At 42.7% G+C, this 15,985-nt stretch overlaps 1 protein-coding gene and 1 long non-coding RNA gene across 2 annotated transcripts in view; one reads left to right on the top strand and one right to left on the bottom strand.

Annotated features, from left to right (window-relative positions):
* The window catches only part of LOC307206632, a 218,908-nt gene that overhangs the window by 71,259 nt on the left and 131,664 nt on the right, over positions 1-15,985 (top strand). Inside the window, exon 2 of the long non-coding RNA XR_013834438.1 lies at positions 13,920-14,260. This is a non-coding gene — a long non-coding RNA (uncharacterized lncRNA). The remainder of the gene's footprint in view (positions 1-13,919; positions 14,261-15,985) is intronic.
* KANK1 (KN motif and ankyrin repeat domains 1) overlaps positions 8,014-15,985 on the bottom strand; it is a 124,037-nt gene continuing 116,065 nt past the window's right edge. Inside the window, exons 9-12 of the mRNA XM_079959160.1 lie at positions 14,935-15,077; positions 12,070-12,270; positions 11,254-11,352; positions 8,014-9,450 (exon numbers count right to left, since the gene is read on the bottom strand). Coding sequence (XP_079815286.1) covers positions 9,385-9,450; positions 11,254-11,352; positions 12,070-12,270; positions 14,935-15,077 — 509 coding nt within the window. The 3' untranslated portion in view covers positions 8,014-9,384. The remainder of the gene's footprint in view (positions 9,451-11,253; positions 11,353-12,069; positions 12,271-14,934; positions 15,078-15,985) is intronic.

Genomic DNA, 15,985 nt, shown 5'->3' with positions numbered 1-15,985 from the left:
TACAGGGAACCAGGCAGAGGGCCTTCTCGGTAGTGGCAACCGCCCTGTGGAACACCCTCCCATCAGATGTCAAAGAGATAAACAACTACCTGACATTCAGAAGACATCTGAAGGCAGCCCTGTTCAGGGAAGTTTTTAATGTGTGACATCTTAGTGCATTTTTGGTCTTTGTGGAAGCCACCCAGAGTGGATGGAGAAACCCAGCCAGATGGACGGGGTACAAATAAATTATTGTTGCTGTTGTTGTTGTTGTTGTTGTTGTTGTTGTTGTTGTTGTTTTGTTCTGGGACAGATTTGTAAGTCCGGGGACTGTCCTTGGGAAACGGGGACATCTGGTAACCATATGCCAGAACATTCCTGTTTTCCAGTAATACAAGTTCAGTGATAACCTTTTGGGAAATCTTTTAGCAATACACTATGCATAACCTGGGACTATTTTCTCAAATTCAGCGCTGTGCCATTCAAGAGAGACATGTGGTATAAAACCCTCGGTTGCTCGATAAATTTTTAGCCAGGTTTGAGATATTTGATTATATAGTGTGTGTGAATATATACTTTCCACAGCACTTTTCAGGATATATAGAACGCCACAATCTCTTCTCTACAGATCTTCTCACAACAACCCTTCGAAGTAGGCTAGGCAGATGCGCTGTCCTGCACAAGGTAACCCCCTGGGAGCCTCGTAATTGTGCAGTGACTTGAAGCTGGGAATCTAGCCAGCTCTTCTGTCCACTGAGTGACACTGCTTGCCCACTGAATGATGAACCCAGTATCTTTCACAGAACTGTCAAGTTGGAACGGACCACAAGGGTCACTAGTCTCAACCCCCTGCAACAAAGCAGTCTCAAAAACACAGCCTATTTCAATTGACTAGCAAACTCAGAGGAAACTCAAAGCAAAAATTTGCGGAAAAATGGGATGGTTATAGACGATATGTTCAAAAATACAATAATAGTTTTGACTTCGTGCTAGCATTCGAGTGACATAAGGAAGTAAAAGAAGGTGGATAACAATTAAGGATTTATTATGTTTTCTGAATGTATTGGAAAATTTATATAGAAAGGTTTATTGTTTTGTGTACATTCAATTGTAAGATAAAACATATGCAAAGGGACTTGACAGGAAGTCAAAATTGAAATGGAAGAAAATATTTTGTAAGATAAAAGGGGGAAAATATTTATTTTCATTATTATTATTATTTTCTGTTTGTGTGCGGGTGTGTGTTTTGTATGAAATGTTTGGGAGGAAATAAGACGGTAAATAACAAATAACAAACAAAATACTGATGTATGTAATCTTTATTTCTCAATTATATTTTGTGATAGTATGGTTGTAATGTTTTTTGTAACATAAAATCATTCGATAAAAATTATTTTTTTAAAAAACAACAACAACAACACACAGCCCATTTGGCACCACTGTATTTGAATGAAAGTTATTTACAACTGGGAGAACTACTACTCCACGCTGAAATGTTACTGAGCATTGGCAACGAAATACACGCAAGATTTTGCATTAAAACAGTATTTGCTGAATAAACTGGATAGCTAAACATTCTCACTTCCTATTTAACTTGTTGATATAATATTAATATTTGGAACAACAGACGCAGAGCTAACAGCTGATGGCTTTACTGTTCATCCTGATTTCACTGTTGTGTCAGGACCAGGACTGTGCAGGAATTTGCCTGTTCTCCCACCATTGGCCATAGCCAGGATGTGTGGCAAAGCTGCAGAAATGGTAATGGTCCCACCAGATAGCAGATAGGATTTGGATTGCAGCCTAAATTGCTACCTACACAGAGATCTGCCAAGAAAAAGTGTTAGACCAGCTTTCCCCAGCCTGGATAACTCCAGATGTTTTAAATGACAACCACCTCCCAGCCAACATGGGACATAGCTGTCAACTTACAGATTTGAAAATAAGGGACCAGCAGCCTTGAAAATAAGGGATCAGCAGCCAAAATAAGGGATTTTGCTTTGTTTAGGCACGTCAGGGCTGCCGTCGTCCTGGCGTGAGGAGTTCCATAGGCCCTTCCCCGTCTGAGAGAGGGGGAGGGAGGAAGAGAGACTCTTGCCCGCGAGCCCGGCATGAGGCGGTTGCGGTGCTGCAGTGGCCGCTGAAGCGTCACCCTTCTGCGTCCCTCCCCATCCCCTCCTCTTCCTCCTCTCTCAGGCTGCCTCCTCAGCTGCCTCCGGCTTCCTCAGGCAGCGCGGCGGAAGTCTCGCAAGAGAGGGGCTGCCTGCCCGCCCACCGCCACCGCCACCTGACACGCCCCTGAGGGGGAAAAGGGAGAGACGGAGACGCGGCAGCTCGTGCGCGTGCTTTCTCTTGTGGCGGAGGACCCTGAGCCGGTGCTTCCCTCCCGAGCCGGGCGAGCATGAAACCTGGGAAATTTAAGGGACATCATCAATCCGGGACAGCAGCGGGACATGCGCTGGGATAAGGGAGTTTCCCGCCAAATAAGGGACGGTTGGCAGTTATGACATGGGATGATGGGAGTTGTGGTCTAAAACATCTGGAAGACACTCAGTTGGGGGAGCGAGTCAGGCATTTGACATGCGGCTTAGTGGCCATTGCTAGGTACTTAAAGGACACAGGAACAAACTCATGACACACATTTGCATATGTGTCCTGTCCTGATTATTGCACCAGGGCAAACATTTCTACTTGCCAGGTGGAATGATTCCCCTCTCTTCTCCCTATGCATGCTCTTCTCCCAAATCAGTTTTGAGCAGGGTGGATTTGACTTAAATCAAATCGATTTAAATCATGATTTTAATCAATATTCAGTAAGACTTGATTTAAATCTTTTTTTTTTTAACATAAAGACTCATTCTTGCTGATATAATCTTAATATTTACAACCAGATGAAGGTTACATTTTTGGAATAAAAAATTTTCAGAGTAGTTTTTACAGTCATATAAAAAATTACTGATTTGGTTATACTATTAGAAATACATTGACATAATTATAAAATTATGGTGAGGTTTAATAAGTTAACTGTATATTTGGACAACTTTTCTGCTGTACTTTATTGGAAGGAGAAAAATAATCATTTCCTTAATAACAGTTTAAACAATTTATTTAACTAAAACAATAGCATTATAGCATATGTATCCTTGTTTGTTAACTGATGTGGCTAAACGGGTTTTTTTTTATTAAAACAACTTAGACTGAGCTTTAGCACACATGAAAAACTTAAAACAAATCCTTATTTCCTGATGAATAGCCTTTGGACTATAATGTAACTTAAATAGAAAACTATATTTAGAAAGATTTTTCCTCTGAAAGCATTTTATTTTAAAAATCTGATTTAAATAAAAAACCCCCCGTTTTTTATTTTTATTTTTTTAAAAAATCATTGATTTTTATCCACCCTGGTTTTGAGGAACACAGGGGGAAGGAGATAGTAGAAAGCCCCATTGCACAAGTTGATGTCCTTGCGCAGGTCTTCCATTAAAATAATTCATTAGCTGAATGTTGGGAAATCAAGATTTATAGAGTCGTCATTTTACCATTCCACCCTTTCTCACAAAAGGAAATTCAGGGCTGCTAACAGCAAAAACTTATCATAAACATGCTCAAATCATCGACAGATCCTGTCAAAAAAATAGCAACTGATAAATAGCTTCCTAAGTTAGGCAGTGTCTGAAGCCTCACAGTCCTGTGCATTGCAATGCATACACTTTAAAATAATGTGAGAGTGACCTGCCCCCCCCCCGGGGTTTTAGATGTAAAATTCTACACACACAATTTGTCATTTAAATGTTGTAAGGAAATGGAAAAATTCCTGAATCCTCTCATGGTCTTCCGCTCTGATATTTGGAGATTACCATGAGATTTTTTGTGCCTGTACCAACTGGTCAATTAAAAATACAGTATTTTTTGCTCTATAGGATTTGTGGAAGGGGCTCCATTTCTCCTGCCGCTTCGCTGAAGGGGCACTGAGCAGAGAGAGGGAGAATTTTATTTCTTGTTCTCCCCCTCTAAAACAAGGTGTGTCCTATGGTCGGGTACGTCCTATAGAGCGAAAAATACGGTACATATATATATACTGCTGACTGGTCCTGCGGGTATGCTGCTGTGATAACCAAGATAATTATGCCCCGCCATTGGCTCTCTAAAATTTGATGCTTTTCTAAAATGTAAATTTCTTTAAGAACACAGACTGCTCCTGCAAGTCCTCTTTTGGAAGGCAGCCTTAAGAAGTGCAGTTCATCCATACCTACTTTATAGACTCTCAAGGGGGCTGTTGTGACCACAGCCCAAAGTAAAAATAGAATGGGGGTGGGAGAGAAGCTGGAGATCTGTGGTCCATCACCTGGGCTTCAGGTCCTCTTAATGTCGCCACTGCTGCGTGAACTTCCAGAGAAACCACCAAAATTGCAACAAGACCTGAGAATTGTTCTGAATTTCAAAATCAGAGGGATGTATGTGGCCGGGGAAAAAGCTTTGGTATATGCGTACATTCATGTGAGCTGCTCCAGATCAGATCAGATCGTCAGATAGCTTATATTTTAATCGAGTCCTACTGCTTTTCTGACCGCAACACTGGGGTGTGCCCCTCCATTTTAAAAGAGTTATCTGGCAAACTTTGTTAGTTCAGCAAGTGGGCTGTATCTCTTTCGTCTGATGACTAGGCAGGCCTGTGGTCAAGTAAGGTCTCTGCCTTATAATCTGCAATAACCATGCTTTTTATATTGCCAGTGGGCTTGAAAATTGCTGCCATGCTAAATAAGCAAACAGGCCACCATATGATTAGCAATTTCCTTATGGCAGGAAGCTCAGCTAAGTGGGTTCTGGCCACAAACCTATTCTAAATAAAACTACTCTTCCCAGTAAAACGGAAAATAGAAAGCTGGTTCTGTTCCAGATACTCTTGAGTGCACATGCACCTGTTTAGCTCGAGGGCAATCAGGAAAGCTACACCTTCAAGTAATCTGAACTGGCTTCGAGGGGCTAGTTTGACATTCTTCCTCCCTTAACACACAATGACTCCAAGTGTGGGGTGGATACAGTGAGTCTTTTACCATATAATAGCTACCATAGTGTGCATGCAACAGCTCTCCATTGCCTTGCCAAAATGACTGGAAGAATCCGACCAATTCCTCACATTCCGAACCATGGGGGCCACACCCATCATGAATAATAATAGTTTAGAGGTCCCAGGCCCTAAGGAAGTCAGATTATCCACCACCAGGGCCAGGGGCTTCTCAGTGATGACTCTGACCTGGTGGAATGCTCTGTCCCATGAGACCAGGACCCTGCAGGATTTAACTTCCTTCCGCAGGGCCATAGCTGTCAACTTACAGATTTGAAAATAAGGGACCAGCAGCCTCAAAAATAAGGGATCAGCAGCCAAAATAAGGGATCAGCAGCCAAAATAAGGGATTTTCCGGGCACAGGTATGTTCAACTTCTGAGCCCCTTGAGCCAAAGGCAGAAAGCCCAGCCAGCAGCCAAACGAAGCCTCAAGCGGTGGTTCCCACAGCGCAGCAACCTGGCAAAGGGAATGCAGCAAGGAAAACCACGGTCACCTCTCTGCTGGGAAGCGCTGAGCAAAGGCAAGTCCCCAGGCAACGCGGCCGATTTGATTGGCACAAGGCATGCAAGCTCCACCCCCCAGTTGTTCTTAGACTCCTTATTGGGTGAGCAACGCAGCCAAGCAACACAGTTGGAGCCTTCCTCCTCCGTGGCCGGCAGGGAGGGAGGGAGAGGAGATGCTGCCTTTGAAACCCGGGAAATTTAAGGGACATCATCAATAAGGGACAGCAGCAGGACACGGCACTGGGATAAGGGAGTTTCCCGCCAAATAAGGGACCGTTGACAGCTATGCGCAGGGCCTGTAAGACAGAGCTATTCCGCCTGGCTTTCAACTTGAACTGAGCCTGATCTTTTATTCCCCTTCCTTCCCTTTTTTATGAAGATTACCCACTCTGGGATCCCAGAGCTAATTCTCCCCTGGTCTCCACGCTGGCCCAAATAGGACTAACGTAGCCAGCTAGCCCTGATGATCTTCTAATGTTTATTGGATGGATTTCCCCCCTAAATTGATTTTTGAATTCTGAATTTATTGTTATTCACGTTTTATACTGTATTTTATGCTGTTTTTTGTTGCATCAATTAAGTGGTTTAAATTTGTTGTTAGCCGCCCTGAGCCTGGTTTTCTGAACCGGGAAGGGTGGGGTATAAATAAAAAAATATTATTTATTATTATTATTATCACGTGGCAGGGCATGTCAGCAACCAGCTAAACCCGCTCACTGGGTTTAATGCCCTCTAACTGTCGCTGAGCTGTGGCTCCTACAATCTCTGACTGTTGGCCATGTTAGCTGGGGCCGGTAAGAGTTGGCTCCCACCATGTCCAGAGGGCCGCAGGTTTCAAGGGCTAAAATGACCCTCACCGCATTCTGAGAAAACTTTTGCTGCTTTCTTGGACAAATGAATTTCTCCCGGAATCTTGTTTGCTGATATTGGCCTTCTTTCCCGCTACTTAGTAGCAAGCATTTCGCTTTGCCTTCTCTTGCAAACATTCGGTAAGATTACAGAATTGCTTCGATAGCTTAATGCCTGTAAGATTTCTGTGATCAAGTCTCTCCTCTTTCTTTGCTACTAAGTTGGGAATTCACGCATTTCTATTTTGTGTAAAATGTTACACGTAAGTTTTTCTTTTTTTAAAAAAATCATTTTTATTGATTTTCCAGTAAAAAACATCCAATTAATATATCCAATCATAATACTTCAGTTAAAATAAAAAATTAAAATGAAAAGATCAAATTATAGTCCAAATTGTATTTATTAGTTTTTCAGAGCCCCCCTGTGGTCTGGAAGTTTTTCTACCGCGGAAGGCAAGTCTTTGTGCTGCCTGCGGTTGCCTTAAGGGCAGAGATCGTAATTTTTGCTTTCGGCCACTGTTGTGGCATTTTCCCAGTAGCAGCATCTCCTACAGCCAATGTTCAGGAATGTTTTAACAAACCAGAAATAAGGGAAGGTATAAGCAGCACCCGGAGTGTCACACAGCAGCCAGCTTACAAATATGCCTGGCAGTATTTTGGGCTGTTTTATACTCTCCCCAAGGCTCTCTTGTTCTGCTGACATAACGGTAGGCTTGGTGTCCTGTGTCTTGTATTTTTAAAAACTGCTGCTGAGTATTTTATTTCAGGGTTAGGCCCTTTGCCATTATCTTTTTAAACAACCAAATCATGGTACTTATTATATCTGCCTAGAAAAGTTTTGGATAAAAGTGTAGTGGCCAGTTTTATTACAAGGAAAAGAGCTAAGCTGGATATCATCATTTTATGACTATTTCTTTTCATTACCCCTTAGCTGACAGATATTTATTTATTTGCTTCAGTATTTTAGGTTGTATCTTCAGTGGCACTGCTAAATACAGTGGTACCTCGGGTTAAGTACTTAATTTGTTCCGGATGTCCGTTCTTAACCTGAAACTGTTCTTAACCTGAAGCACCACTTTAGCTAATGGGGCCTCCTGCTGCTGCCGCACCGCTGGAGCCCGATTTCTGTTCTTATCCTGAAGCAAAGTTCTTAACCTGAAGCACTATTTCTGGGTTAGCGGAGTCTGTAACCTGAAGCGTATGTAACCTGAAGCATGTAACCCAAGGTACCACTGTAATACAAAAACAGCCATCACTTTTGAGTACCATTTCTGCCCCACCCATAAGTGGTGGTGCTCCTCTTTGCTTTGTGTTGAATTTCCACAGAGCTGTGAAAATATGTTCAGGCTGCTAAATGCACCTTAACATAGTGCAAAGCCAAACTTTTATTTTTAATCAGGTGTTAAATAAGCCCAGTTATTTCCAGAAGATCAATGCTACGTCTTCAAGAAACTTCTTAGAAGATAAGTTTTATTTCATTCAAGTTCCCTTGCAATTCAAGTTTCCAGCTCTCAAGAGGTTAGTGTGCTATTAAAACACTTGAAAAGCAAAGGGCGAGTAAAAAGCAGCCCCAAATCATTGCTTTTCCAATCCCATAAGACAACAAAAGTCAGGAATAAAATAGCATAAGGAAATTTTATTTTGAAAATATGGCAAGAGTCTAAGGCACTTCAAACATTAAAATGCACATGACTGAAGTGAACATGACAAAGAAATAGCTTTCCATATTTATGTGCCCAGAACTAACTTTGATTTCATTAGAGATGAACATATCATCCAATATATCTCAGGGATCATGTATATAACAGTTAATAAAATCTAGTTAACAATTGTGTAATGTATTATTTTAATTACAATGGAATAAAAAGTGTCAAAAATACTGACTTAATATTTGATATAAAAGCTATACAAATCGGCAGCAACAGTTTATTTAGCAAGTTTCAGACCCATCTTCCACTGTTAAGCCATCAACCCACCAGCTGAGATTCCAAAGAGCTGACAACATAATCAATTTCCACTTTTTTAAAAATAAGCATGAACACACTCAAAACCGTTTTGGAATGACATTTATAATAAAAGAGTTCTTGCCAACAATTCCAACATTAGGAAATATAAATATCTGTAAAGAACATACCTTAAAAAAAGCTAACAAGATTTGTCCAGAGGTGTATTAAGGGGGAGTACAGTCATAACTGAACAGACAGCTTAAAAACTGTACACAAGGTAACAGAAGATATATTCTGCAGCAAAGACATCATACCATTTCCTAGAGGCTGAAAATGTGGGCGCTAGGAAAACTCAAAGGGCTATAGATGCCACGCAAAGGCTGCATGAAAATACCGTATTTTTCTGGGTATAACACGCCCCCGTGTATAAGACGCCTCCTATTTTTGGGGACTCCTAATTAAGAAAATGGTTGTTGACCTTTTTTTTTTGGAGAGGATTCCCCATAGTTGTTAAGGGTTTTTTTGGGGGAGTAGCCCAAAGTTGTTGAGCAACCTATCACACGTCGCCCTGATGCACTATCCATGTATAAGACACCCCCAAATTTTTAACATACTTTTTGAATAATAAAAAAAAGCTCGTCTTATACACAGAAAAGTATGGTAGCTACGGCAATTATCCTGCTAACAGCATCCTTTGTGTCCAGCAACTTGCCCTGTCATCAGATACTTCCCTATACCTCACTGTAAACCTGTAAGATCCTGCACTGGCATGGGGAAGTCTGCCCAGTCCGTGTGGTGAGCAGGCACACACGCATGACCATGGTCATGCTATGTACACGGATCCTAGGTGACTTTGTTAGGAAAGGTGCTATCCTGACTTTTCTTCCTGTTGACCCTTCTTTGTCTTTAGCTCCAGACGCTTGCTTTCAGTTTGCTGGTGAGCTCAGGCACAAGACGATTACATTCAATATCTGTCACTGTAAAACAGTAACCGCTAGCAGCTTGGGAGAGGTGACATGAGAGTTTACAGATACATGTGCATTAGCAGTCAAATGTGCCTCTATGTGTAGGACCAGGAGATGGCTTTCTTCCAAGCCTCGGAGTGCCCTAGAAAAGAAAAAGGAGACGGCTGTTAAAGATGGGAAATAATTAACGTGGCCGTAGAAAGCCACTGACCTTAGTTTAAAGCTTACTGAATACTTTTATTGGCTCAAAGATAGATGCAGCTCCACCAACTTCAGTACAGTTCTGAAGTGTCAGGTGTGATACCTAAGTAGCAGTCAAATACAACATTCCTTGTTTTCCTAGAGTGGACGTGTAGGGGAATGTTTGGTCCAGCCAGTCAAAAACTTCCTGTTTCCTCCTGGCTGGGACACACTTCCTTTGCATGCGACTAGAGGTGGGCGTGACCTTACCTGTCCAGGTAACAAAAAGGACAAGGCACACAGCTCTCTCTCTCTTTGACTTCCTCCGTCGTTGGAACAGCTTTTTAGCTAGAGATTATCTCCATATGTGATTGATCCACATGCATTTACTTTGTAACTAAGTCTGCCTTCAGGGATCCAACTGTGAACTGAATGTGAGTAAACCTCTTTTATATACTTTATACAAGATTGTGGTGTGTTTATTCTTTTAAGAGGGATATAAGGGAACTTACCAGGAACCTAATAGTGAGAGGCTTACACAAGCCTGCAACCAGCTATCCACTGTGCGTTTAAAAGGGAAATGTAAAACTCTGCTAAGTAAAGGAACTTGCTAGTGCAAGTTAGGAAGGATATTAATAAACATTATAACCCCTCCTGTCTCCCTGAACATTCCCACATGAAGCAGTGAAAGAACATGGCTTTCATGAGACAGTGGCCACAGGACATCATTTTTCGATTGAAGCCATCATAGCAGATAGAAAGAAAAACAGCAAGAAACAGGAACAGTGGTGGATTTTTATAGCAAAAAAGGGAGTATGAGTACCCTGGATCGGGAAAGTGACACAACCTCCACCCTGGAGACCAGACTATCCAACACTGGAGGTGGGTGTGGGCATGTTAAGTATAATTGGTTTAATTCACTCAGAAATGGGAAAATGTCTGAGTATTAATGAAGGTTTAAAAAGGAAAATGGCTAAATGTGTATTGGCAACATTGGCTTTCTAAGTGGTTCCTGGGCTTCTTAATGGGTTGATAATTAGCTAACTGTTGTTTTCTGCTTGCTCTAAACTGAATGTAACATTTGATCAGGTGGCAAAGGTATTGAGTTGCAAACTCGCCATCTTGTAAGAGTGGTGGCCATTTTCTTTCTCTCAAACTCTGTGGAGTGAGGATGTAAATGAAGCTCTGCATATAAAAAGCCTAAGGCAGGCTGCAGGGAGAGACAGACCTCTGCTTCTAGGTCTGTTTGGATTATTTCACATTTTCTAAGATGCTGAGCCTGTGCTGGACAGAACAAGACACTGTATGGATATTTTGGATGTATCATTTGAAGTTTTTGTTATGCTTTGAAGAAAGTTCTGCAAGTAAAAGTTGGAATAATATCTAATGGGCTTGGACAATGGTTTCTTCCAAAAGGAGTCAGTTCTTATGCTTCCAGTTGCTTCAAACTGCACAATATATTAGTACCTGCAATGGGGCACACCTTTCTCATCAGTGTATCTTTTAATAAAGATCTTGTTCCAGCAACCATGGCAGAAAAATTCCAACCATCACAAGAAGAAAAAAAAATACTGAAATGAAGAATAGCAGCTACAGTGACACCAAGCAGAAGGCTAAAGTGGGAGAGACATACCAAGATCACTACTGGTTAAGTTTCTAAACTTTGAGAGTCGGCACTGACTTGGACGAAGACTCAAAAATCCTTTTGCCAACCCTGACCACATAAACCAAAGAATTATGTGTGGAATGTAACCATGTAACTCACCGGGGACTGTGTTTTGGAAAAGTTCACGTGAGCATAGAGAAGAACAGCTATATCCTTGTGCCCTGCCTCCAGGGCTATCGAAAGTGCCGTACTGCCATCCTTAAAAAAGAGGGAGAGAGAGAGAACTAATGTGCATATGTCCATCTAGAACTTTCTTAAAAGTGCAACAGCCTTTGAATATTGAAAGAGAGCAAAATGCAAGTCCTGTCATTCAGCCAGCCAAAACCATATAGAGTAAGTTTCAAAAACATTTATTATAATTGGCAAGATTTGTGTTTCTGTTTTGTGAGGCAATGCAATGGTCAGGGGGTCTTCTCAATGAGGGAGCAGGGTTATTATAAGAACACTGGGACCACAAGAACACCAAGTAATTTGGTGACCATTTTAGGAAGCGGAACATTATATTGCCCAGAGGAAGAGAAATGGGGTGATAAAATGTTCATCAAATCTTAGAATTGGCTGTGATAGTTCCAGTTAAATTAACCACATTCTTAAATTTCAGACACTCCCAGAGGGCAGGTTTCTCTTTACGACTTCCCTACATGTGTAATCTTGACACAAAAACAAAAAACCCCACCGTTGTCAGAATCACAGGGTGCAATATTGCCTTATAAAGACTTCAAGATATAATGACACAGCCAGAGGTGCCAGCTTGCAAAGGCGATGGAGGGGGGTCGACTTCAGGGTGTTGGGGGTGGAGCTGAACATGGTGGCAATGCGGCTTCAATGGCCGGTGGCTCCTCCTCCTCCAGCCGCCACCAGCTGGGGGCTGATTTGACCCTCCCCCCCCTCCGCAGGCCTCTGATGGCAACTCACATTATCCTCCAGCGTGCCATTGCATCCCAGCTGAGCCAGCAGAAGTTTGACTATTTCCACATGTCCGTGTTCGCTAGCACACATCAAAGCTGTGGAGCCCTCGTCATCCTGGATGTTGACATCTGCGCCACAAGCCAGCAGAGCTTTCACCATATCTATTCGCCCATGGCTCACAGCAAGCATGAGAGCAGTTTGGCCAGCCTGCATGCAGGAGAACAAAAATGATACACGTTTCCTGGAGCACAGATTAGCATAGTGGAGTCATACCCAGATCAAACTTGGTCCAACTCTTCAAAAGATTCCATCAACAGTGTCTCCGAAACATTTTACACATCACTTGGGAAGAAAGGCGAACTAATGCCAGTGTACTGGAAGAAGCAAAGATCACCAGTGTCGAAGGAATGATTCTTCAACATCAACTTTGTTGGACTGGTCATGTTGTGAGGATGCCTGATGATCGTCTTCCAAAGCAACTATTCTATTCCGAACTTAAAAATGGAAAGCGTAATGCTGGTGGTCAACAAAGGAGGTTTAAAGACTCTCTCAAAGCAAATTTTTTAAAAAATGTAGTATGAACACCAACAATTGGGAAACACTGGCCTGCGAGTGCTCCAACTGGAGAACAGCCTTTACCAAAGGTGTCATGGGCTCTGAAGACGCTCAAACTCGGGATGAAAGGGAGAAACACACTAAGTGGAAGGCATGCATGGCAAATCCACACCGTGATCAACCCCTGCCTGGAAACTTACCGTATTTTTCGCCCTATAGGACGCACTTTTCCCTCCAAAAATGAAGGGGAAATGTGTGTGCGTCCTATGGGGCGAATGCAGGCTTTTGCTGAAGCCTGGAGAGCGAGAGGGTTCGGTGCGCACCTACCCCTCTCGCTCTCCAGGCTTCAGGAAGCTCTCCCACCACTTGCGGAGAGCTGCCTGCACCCAGAAGCCTGGGGGCGCTGAGCTCAGCGCCCCCCCCAGGCTTCGGGCTTCGCGCAGCTCTCGGCAAGTCATGGGAGAGCTGTGCGAAGTCGCGCAGCTTTCCCACGGCTTGCGGCTAGCAGCCTGTTCTGGGGGCTGGGGTTGGGGGAAGCTTGGGCTTCCCCTGCCCCAGCCCCACGCTTGGGGGGGGAAAAATATTTTTTCCCCTTATTTCCCCCCCCCCAAAAAAAAACTAGGTGCGTCCTTTGGGCCGGTGCGTCCTATGGGACGAAAAATACGCTATGTCCCCACTGTGGAAGGACATGTGGATCCAGAATTGGCTTCCACAGTCACTTACGGACTCACTTTTAAAACCGTGTTTATGGAAGACAATCTCACTCAGCTATGAGGGATTGCCAAAGAAGAAGAAACTCTGTCCATTATTATACAGTCTTACAAAACAGAATACTGACGTCTATGCATCTATATACCCAGCTAATCCTCCTACAAGTGCCATCTCACCAGGAGGTCTGTTCTGTACAGTGTTAGCACCAGGCCTTTAGTGGGGCAGCATGTCCTCTCCAGAACTCTCTCTTATTACAATATAACCATCTCTAATAACATCATCATCATCATCATCATCATCATCATCATTTGTACCCCACGCACCTGACTGGGTTGCCCCAGTCACTCCGGGCAGCGCTTCAGCACCTGTTGAAGATGTTCCTTTTTCAACAAGGGAAGATTTTTTTATCCCAGTTGGTATCTGTATTAGATGTGTAATTGTTTTAACTGTTTTTATATGTGCAAACTGATTGAAAGCTGGCTTCGCCCCACTGCAGATGATATTACACCTCTCTTCATTCTAAGTTACTGTAATAGATTCAGGTCTAGGGGAAAATGTTGACAGTGTATGTGTATATTATTTATTTACAGTGGTACCTCGCAAGACGAATGCCTCGTAAGACGAAAAACTCGCAAGACGAAAGAGTTTTTCGTTTTTTGAGTTGCTTCGCAAGCCGAATTTCCCTATGGGCTTGCTTCGCAAGACGAAAACGTCTTGCAAGTTTGTTTCCTTTGTCTTAAAACCGTGCGTTCAGGGGGTGCATTTGCGACTTGACTTCGAGGAGCAACTCATAGCACGCAGTGTGGTAGCCTTTTTTGAGGTTTTTGAAGACTTTGGTGATTTTTGAAACTTTTCCAAAATCCGTGCTTCGCAAGACGAAAAAATCGCAAGACGAAAAAACTCGCAGAATGAATTAATTTCGTCTTGCGAGGTACCACTGTATTTAGGACCTGTGTCCTATGAGGCAACTCAAAGTGACTTCACAATACTATCAAAACGTATATAAAACTATTGCACACATATAAAAACAGTTAATACAATTGCAGATATAAAAACATCCATGTAGGCTCAACTTCAATAGTAGAAACACAAAAATGCGAAGCACAACACACAAGCATGAAGTAATTTACTTATGTTTGCAGGTGGGGGGGGTAGTAATTTGCATTTAATGCTTACACACCTTTTACCAAAATCCTATTAAAAATGCAAATGCATAGATCAAAAGAGGGTCTGGTTGGGTTCTGGCATTTTGCATTACTCACAGAATTTACTAGTAATGGGTTATAATGGGCAGCAAACAACATTGCATAATGGGACTCCCACAGTGGGATTTCCCTTTGCACCCACCAAAATCTGCTCTGCGGCTACAAGAGGGAGGAAAGTCCCACTGTGGGAGCATAAATCTGTTGCCCAGGGAGGCAGGCAGTGCCTGGCCAGCAAAATATGCAAGGAAATTGCAGTTTACATGGGGTATCAAAGGAAAAATAAGAAGCGGTAGCTTGTTTTAAGTGATCTAGTGAAGTGACGTGGAAAGAAACACCAAGAGGCAGCTTGAGCCTGACTGTCTATCGCTGCGCAATGAAGGCTGAATTCAGCGGCACCAACCTGGCTTGCTTTAGCGTTCACATCCCCACAGGCAAAGAGCTCTTCCACTATTCTCATTTCTTTCTCCGCGTCTACAGCTGCAAGAGCAGCCAGCATAATGGGGGTATAGCCAGCCTTGTTCTGGTGATTTACATTGCAGACATCTGCAGAGGGGAAGAAGAGACCATCTCTTGAGAAAGTTGAACGCAATTGTGCAAAAGAACTGAATCATCTGTTACTAGAGCTGCTCTTTTGGAAGTTCAGCAATTGCTTACATAATGAAGATGATTCAGAAGGACTTCCAAAGGAGGCAAGCGTGGTTCTTGAGCCAAGTAAAGCAAACAACTCTCGTTATTGTATGCATTATAGGAGAGAGAGGGCACAAAGCCACATTTCATGCAACTGCTAAGGCAGTTAGCTTGAAGGCAATTGTTCAAAAATTCTATGAACAGAACTGCAGGCGGACAGTACCAGCTTCTGCCAGAGTTTCAGGTATGCAGGGATAATGCTTCGGATTTACGACAGGAAACATCACACAAAACAGTGAAATAGTGGCCGAAATATATAAAAGTGTCTGCACTGTTCCCCCCGCAACTTTACACCGCAGTATAGCCATTAAGGAACGCTTTTTACATTTCCAAAGCCTTCAGACATGACTTGCCGGTTAAATGGCTTTCTTCACTGAACAGCATTTGTGTGGCTTCAAATGCATTCAGGTCCCTTGAGGAACTGCCAAAAGTAAGGAAGAAAATTCCTAGCACCAAGGAAGCTAATGCTTTTGTTCAGGCCTAGCACACCAGTTTATTATCTTTGTCCAAGAGTCTCTAAAAGGAGCTCTGAAGGCCTTCAAACTTGCTACCTAGGAAGTCTTGGATGTGCTGATTCGAATTTTTTTAAAAAATGTGGACAGACGGATTGCACATATTTCTATAAGAGGACTAGTTACACAAACTTCAAATTTATTGGCTGCTGTTCCCAAGATAAATATTCACATGTGACAGTGGGACCAGAATGGACATTGAAGCAATGACTTCTCTGAAGTCATAGCAGCAGATTAAGCCAATAATTATTT

This window comes from Podarcis cretensis (assembly GCF_951804945.1).
Source record: "Podarcis cretensis genome assembly, chromosome: 17".
NCBI classification, from domain to species: domain Eukaryota; kingdom Metazoa; phylum Chordata; class Lepidosauria; order Squamata; family Lacertidae; genus Podarcis; species Podarcis cretensis.
The sequence above is the reverse complement of the archived record's forward strand: the minus strand, read 5'-3'. Positions and strand labels throughout refer to the sequence as shown.